The sequence below is a fragment of the Gastrolobium bilobum genome, unplaced genomic scaffold, assembly GCF_033153095.1.
Source record: "Gastrolobium bilobum isolate Gb01-03AN ecotype WA unplaced genomic scaffold, APGP_CSIRO_Gbil_v1 utg14970, whole genome shotgun sequence".
NCBI classification, from domain to species: domain Eukaryota; kingdom Viridiplantae; phylum Streptophyta; class Magnoliopsida; order Fabales; family Fabaceae; genus Gastrolobium; species Gastrolobium bilobum.
Genome location: NW_026899194.1, coordinates 338,135 through 344,276, shown reverse-complemented (window position 1 = coordinate 344,276; position 6,142 = coordinate 338,135). Strand labels below are relative to the sequence as shown.

At 35.6% G+C, this 6,142-nt stretch overlaps 2 protein-coding genes across 2 annotated transcripts; both read left to right on the top strand.

Moving 5' to 3' along the window:
• The first annotated feature begins 220 nt into the window (after positions 1-220).
• Positions 221-4,550, top strand: LOC133288138 (uncharacterized). Its single transcript, XM_061485839.1, has 3 exons — positions 221-320; positions 1,892-1,953; positions 3,573-4,550. The coding sequence occupies exons 1-3, from the start codon at positions 221-223 to the stop codon at positions 4,548-4,550; spliced, it is 1,140 nt and encodes a 379-aa protein (XP_061341823.1).
• A 49-nt stretch (positions 4,551-4,599) lies between these two features.
• LOC133288137 (uncharacterized) lies at positions 4,600-6,142 on the top strand. Its single transcript, XM_061485838.1, has 4 exons — positions 4,600-5,344; positions 5,424-5,628; positions 5,726-5,892; positions 5,994-6,142. Exons 1-4 carry the CDS (start codon positions 4,600-4,602, stop codon positions 6,140-6,142), a joined length of 1,266 nt encoding a protein of 421 aa, XP_061341822.1.

Below are 6,142 nucleotides of genomic sequence, written 5' to 3'. Positions count from 1 at the left end.
TTTCATTAAGTTTTGTGGGAATAGGTATGTTAGGGTTTTGATTTAAGAAAATGCATGAATAGTGGGGTATGTTAGAGTGAGATTGAAGTTAAATTCCCTTGTAAAAGTTGTTAGGAATGATAAATAAATGGTAGAAGTGAAGTTAGATAGTCATTTGATTATACTATGAAAATTTCAAGAATATATGCTTGGTTTGTGGATTTTCTTGCATTTGTAAGAAATGGTTTGGTTGGATATTGATTGTGTCCATGTGATGGCTAGGATTGAGGCAATTGGATCATCCTTGAATGACCAACCATTGGAGGAAGCAATAGAGCTTGGTTAGATCACTTGAATTGGTAAGTTCATGCCATTGTGGTGTGAATATGTTTGTTTGGTTGATGACAATATTAGTATTCATTGGATTGACTTGATAGATTGTCTAGTACCTTGATGTAGGTATTGATTGTTGGTATTGTTGTAAAGCTTGGTTGATTGTTCATTGGTGGTGAACCAAGGTTAAGCTTTGAAGCTCATTGAGGTAAGTGGTTGTTGATAGTGTATGTAAATGCAATAAAGTAGTTTAATGCTTTGTGATACGTATGTGTATGCACTGGGTGTGGCATAAGATGGTGGTTCCCTGTGTTTTGTATGTTGCATGACAAGGCGTAATATTCATACTTGGTAGTTTAGATGGCTAGTAGGACTATTTGCATCTGAGTATCCTTAGGTCAGCATGAGAGCTCCAAGGATGTCTCCTGGAGATGTTTTACACACTGCATGGATATGTATTTACTGCATTGTTTATTGTTATTGCTATTATATTGTGAGTGAATTATGGGGTGGAGTGATGCTCCAAGAACCACTGGTTTACTGTGATGTATTTATATATCTCACCTCATGTTGTGGGGACCCTCTTTCAGGTACAGATGTTGCGGAAGCTTCTGCTGGCAAGTGGCCATGCTTGAGTTAGAGGGATGCATAATGATGCTACATTCTTTTGGTTATGCATGCCATTGGGATAGTTTACCATGTACAGGACATGTTGGATGCATCTTTGGTATAAGTCTTCATGAGGGACTTAGGAGATGATTATTGACATTTTGTATAGCCCTTGCATATATAAATAGGGACTTTGATAATATGCTATTCTAAGTTCTTTGCCATGTATATAAATTTGGAAGAACATTGGTGTAATTGGGATATTGACACATTGACGAATGTGATGCTATATTCATCATTTTGAATTGTATAATTAATCTGATGTAATTATATGCTAATGGATATCATGTGAGCCTTGAAATGGCAAGGAATCATGTATTCAAAATGGTTGTATAATGTCAATTAGGTGAAAGAAGATATTTAGATTGGGAATCAATGTAAATATAAGGATACCATGTCTTGTTGTCCATTTTTCATATCCTATATGATAGATTTGGACCCTTGTGTCTTAATGAAAGTTGTATATCTTTTTCTTAAATTTCCAACGAGACTAAGATTGCATCAATCGGATAAGTATAACTCAAGTTATGGGTAAAATACTAATGTAGGGTGAAATCTCCAAACCGTGGCGCTGTCAGCGCTGGGAGACGCTAGCAAGTCAGTGCTCCGGCCAGTGTTGTCAAACCTGGACCGACCCGGTCGGGTCGACCCGGGTCCCGGTGACCCGGTTGGGTCACCGGTTTGGGTGAGCTATTAGACCGGTCAAGTAATCAGCCCCCAGTGACCCGCACGACCCGCCGGGTTTTTAACGGGTTCCGGTGACCCGCCGGGTTCTACGAACCGGTCCGGGTCAATGTAAAAAAAAAAAAAACTAAAAAAATCACTGGATCCAATAACTACGTCCTTAAAAAATCCCTAAATTTTACCAAAGCCCTAACGGCTAAAGTGCTAAACTGTGTGAAATTCATAGTCTTCTTCGTCGTCGCCGCGTCGCGCCTGGTGGTGTTCTTCGTCGCCGCCGCGTTGCTCCAAGTGAGTTTGAGTCTCCATGTTTCCCTTTCATGGTTTACCTTTCTTTCAAATAGCTTCTTGCAAATAATGGTTCTAACCATTCTTGCAAATAACAGAGCACCGAAGCTTCTATAGCACCAGGCTTTTATCACTGCTCTCACGCCAAACCTCCATTTTGGTTCTTCAGGTTCTCTTTCTTTTGTTTCTTTCATTCTTTTTCCCCAGATTTGTAATATCTCCTGATTAGATAGCAGGGATGCGTCCACTACAGTTCTTTTGATAAATTTTTAAAATTTAAGGGCATTCAAATTTTTAACTACAAATGAGTTTTATTGTCATTTACTTGTAGATTTCATTTTGCATTTCTTTATTTTGTTAATATTCAAATTTTAATTCCTATTATTCCAAATAATGGTCTATACAGTTATTTTATTAATATAAATGACGATGCATCAGAATATTCTAGTCCTGTTATTGCTAGAGTAGACCTTTGTATTCTTTGGTAGTGTTCTCCAAGAGGGTAGGCCAGATACAAGCAATTATTCATCATATTTTTGGATACCACATCATGCAGGAAACTAGTAGTCCATTTATCTCAGATGGATCTGAACTAGTTGGAAATGTATAGAGTTGTATTTGGAGTTGTTAAAACTTCAAAGGCATAAGTAGTATTCTCAAGTTTTGGTATATTGCTATAACAACAGTAATTGATCATGGCTACTGAGAAACAACCTTCAATTGGTCTATTATTGCATTCCTTAAGCACGCCATATAGTTCTATTGCTATTAGTTATGTATGTATGTTAATCAAAACGTGAATACTTGGATGAATAATCTCAGAAGCAAGAGGGGTTGTTCAAGACTTCAAGGTTATATTGGTTTCACTTGACATAAAAGTTGTACACTTCTATGCAGTAAATGTACTCATTTATATGAAATGTTTTCTGCTAATGTTTAGATTCCTCCTATGATAATTTTACCTGAGTTTCCTTATGTAATGTGTCAAAATAAAACAAACACAGGGTTCCCAAGCAAGTAGAGATGACTTGTGCCAATTGCTAAGGGGTACTCCTAATTTATCTAAATTTATTATTTTCTTTTGAGAAGGGTGTTTACTTTATACCCTGTCAAAAATTGCTTGAGTTCTATTATGAAATATTAAGATTAAGATTGAGTTTTTCCAACTACTTAAGTCTTAGTCAAATGAAAATTGGTAACTGAGGACAACAAATCAAATGGGTAGAAGAAAAAAGGGATAACCTGTGATTAAAAAAAAAAAAGAGAACATGACATTCTATTGATTCTTTTTCGGTGGGGGTGGGTGTTAACTGGGGAAATTTTATTTTATGGCCATTGTGCTTTTTATGTGTTTTGAAGATTTCTCAGGTTAATACTTGATAACAAAAGTCAAATTCATATTGATTCTTTTGGTTATAATTGTTTGTCTTATCCTTTTTTTTATGGATACATTATTTGTTTTATCAGGGATCCAATCTAATGCATTATTGGTTGCAGTCCTCTCTTTATTTTGCACAGTTTATTTTCAAATTAGTATTCTTTTGAATTTGATGCAATAATTTTGTTTAATTTGATGCAGTGTTTTTTTAGCCTACATTACTAAGTTGTTGTGATTTGTGAAGATGGCTTCCACTGAACCCGAAAAAACACCATCATCACAAGATGTATCGTCTCAATTTTCATCCCAGCCGCATTATAGAGGAAAAGTTAATCCAAGTTGGACTCATTGTAAGCAGGTTATGGAGCAAGGGAAAATTGTGAATATGTGTCTTCATTGTAATAAGATTATTAGGGGAGGTGGGATAAATCGGTTGAAGTTTCATTTGGCTGGAGAAAAAGGGCAAGTTGAAGCATGTAAGAAAGTTCCAGCTGAGATTCGTGCTCAGATGAAGCAAAATATTGATGAAAACAAGAAAAAGAAAAGAAAAGTTCAAGAGCAAGATCACGAAGGTGGTGAACATGTTGATGACTTGAGAATAACAAATGATCAAGTGCAACAAATTGCAAATTTATCAAGGAAATCACCTCTTATTTCTGAAAAGGGGAAGAGTATCAATTCCTCGGGTTCTTATTTTATCCCAAGAACAACTCCTGGAGCTCAACCGACTTTAAAAAGTGTGTTACAAAGCAAAGAAGTGATTCGGAAAGCTCACCTTGCTATATCAAAATGGATGGTTCATGCGCGTCTCCCATTTAATGCAGCCAACTCACCTTATTTTCAAGAAATGTTTGATGCTGTATGTAGCTTAGGTGCAGGATTTAAAGCTCCATCATATCACATGCTACGTGGTGATTTGCTAAATAGCCAAGTTGATGAGGTGAAGAAACTTCTTGAGAGCTATAGAGCTGTTTGGAAGCATACTGGATGCACTATTATGGCAGATGGATGGACTTATCGTTGTAGGCGCACTCTTATTAATTTTCTGGTTTATTGCCCAAAAGGAACATTTTTTGTGAAATCTGTTGATGCTTCTCATGCATCTAAAACTGCAGAATTATTATACCAGCTTTTTAAAGAAATAATTTTGTTTGTTGGGCCAGACAATGTTGTTCAAATTGTGACTGATAATGCTGCTTGCTGGGAGGTTATTAGAGGCTGAGTTTCCTAAGATATTTTGGTCTTCGTGTGCTGCTCATTGTGTTAATCTAATGTTCCAAGATACTGGCAAGTTAGATGATGTAATTGAAGCTGTGGAACATGCTGCAAAAATCACCAAGTATGTTTATAACCATTGTCATCTGTTGTATTTGATGATAAAATTTACAGGTGGGAAAGAAATACTTCGTCCAGATCCAACCCGTTTTGCCACAAATTTCATTGCTTTGCAAAGTATATTGGCTCAAAAAGATGCACTAAGAGAAATGGTAACATCAAGAGATTGGATAAGTTCAGCTTATTCCAAGGATGTGAAGGCAAAAAAATTTGTGGAGCAAGTGTTAGACTCTAAATTTTGGAAACAATGTGCTGATATTGTAAAACTTACTGAGCCACTTGTACGTGTATTGCGTATTGTTGATAGTGAAGATAAGCCTGCCATGGGTTTTCTTTATCAGGCCATAATTAAAGCTAGAGAGGAGATGGTGAGGAGATTTCAAAGAAATAAGAAGAAGGTGGAGCCATATTTGAAAATCTTAGATACTCGTTGGGATTCACAGCTTCGTAAAAATTTGCATGCTGCAGGTTATTGGTTAAATCCAGGATGTCATTTTAATATAGATGAATTTGAAAAATATGAGCTCACAACATCTGGCCTTTTGGATGTCATTGAGAGGTATTCTTTTGGGAATTCTGAGTTGCAAGCTAAATTGACAAATGAGATGAGGATATTCAAAGCTGCTGAAGGTGATTTTGGAAGGCAATCAGCTTTACGTGAACGAAATACAATGATGCCAGGTAAAATTATTAACTTATCATAGTTGAAAAATATATTAGTATGAATTTATGAATACTACTTTTTTTTATTACATTCTAGATAAATGGTGGGAATGTTATGGCTTTGGTGCACCAAACTTGAGAAAATTAGCAATTCATATCCTAAGCCAAACTTGTAGTGCCTCGGGCTGTGAGCGAAATTGGAGTATATTTGAGCAAATTCATTCAAAAAAGAGAAATAGGTTGCACCACAAAAAGCTTAATGATCTTGTCTATTTTTGTTGCAACTTGAACCTGCAAACAAGGTATTATTATGTTCATTTATTGTTTATATTCATTTGTTATATTATACATATAAATATGTGCAAGTAATTTTCTGATGTTGAAAAGTAAAAATTTTAGGGATCAAACGAAGCGCCAAAATTATGACCCAATTGATTTGGCAATGATTGAGGAGCATTGTGATTGGATTTTGGAGATGTCACCAACATTATTAAATGATGAAGAAGAGGAAGTTTTACGTCAAAACATAGACTTGAATGTCGTTCCACTATTTGCAAATGATATTGGTATGCTTTTGTACAACATAATAAATAGAATTTTATTGTTCAATTTGATTTTGATCAATTAATATTTGCTATTAACTTACATGAAAATTTACTTGTCATAGATCAATTAAATTTGGATGAGGATGAAGATAATGATGCAGATTCACACAACGTGGAAGTTATAGCCCAAAATGAAAGCAATGATGGTCAAGGTTTAGATGAGTTTGGTGGGCCTGAATTCATTGATGCAACTTTGGAACCATGGGCATAG

Excerpts from the sequence above, each read along its gene's own strand:
- LOC133288137 (XM_061485838.1), top strand. The coding sequence starts at position 4,600 with ATGTTCCAAGATACTGGCAAGTTAGATGATGTAATTGAAGCTGTGGAA. Across the intron at positions 5,345-5,423 it reads ACGAAATACAATGATGCCAG|ATAAATGGTGGGAATGTTAT; the intron begins GTAAAATTATTA and ends ATTACATTCTAG. Across the intron at positions 5,893-5,993 it reads ACTATTTGCAAATGATATTG|ATCAATTAAATTTGGATGAG; the intron begins GTATGCTTTTGT and ends TACTTGTCATAG.
- LOC133288138 (XM_061485839.1), top strand. The coding sequence starts at position 221 with ATGGTTTGGTTGGATATTGATTGTGTCCATGTGATGGCTAGGATTGAG. Across the intron at positions 321-1,891 it reads GGAGGAAGCAATAGAGCTTG|TCTTCTTCGTCGTCGCCGCG; the intron begins GTTAGATCACTT and ends TGAAATTCATAG. Across the intron at positions 1,954-3,572 it reads TCGCCGCCGCGTTGCTCCAA|ATGGCTTCCACTGAACCCGA; the intron begins GTGAGTTTGAGT and ends TGATTTGTGAAG.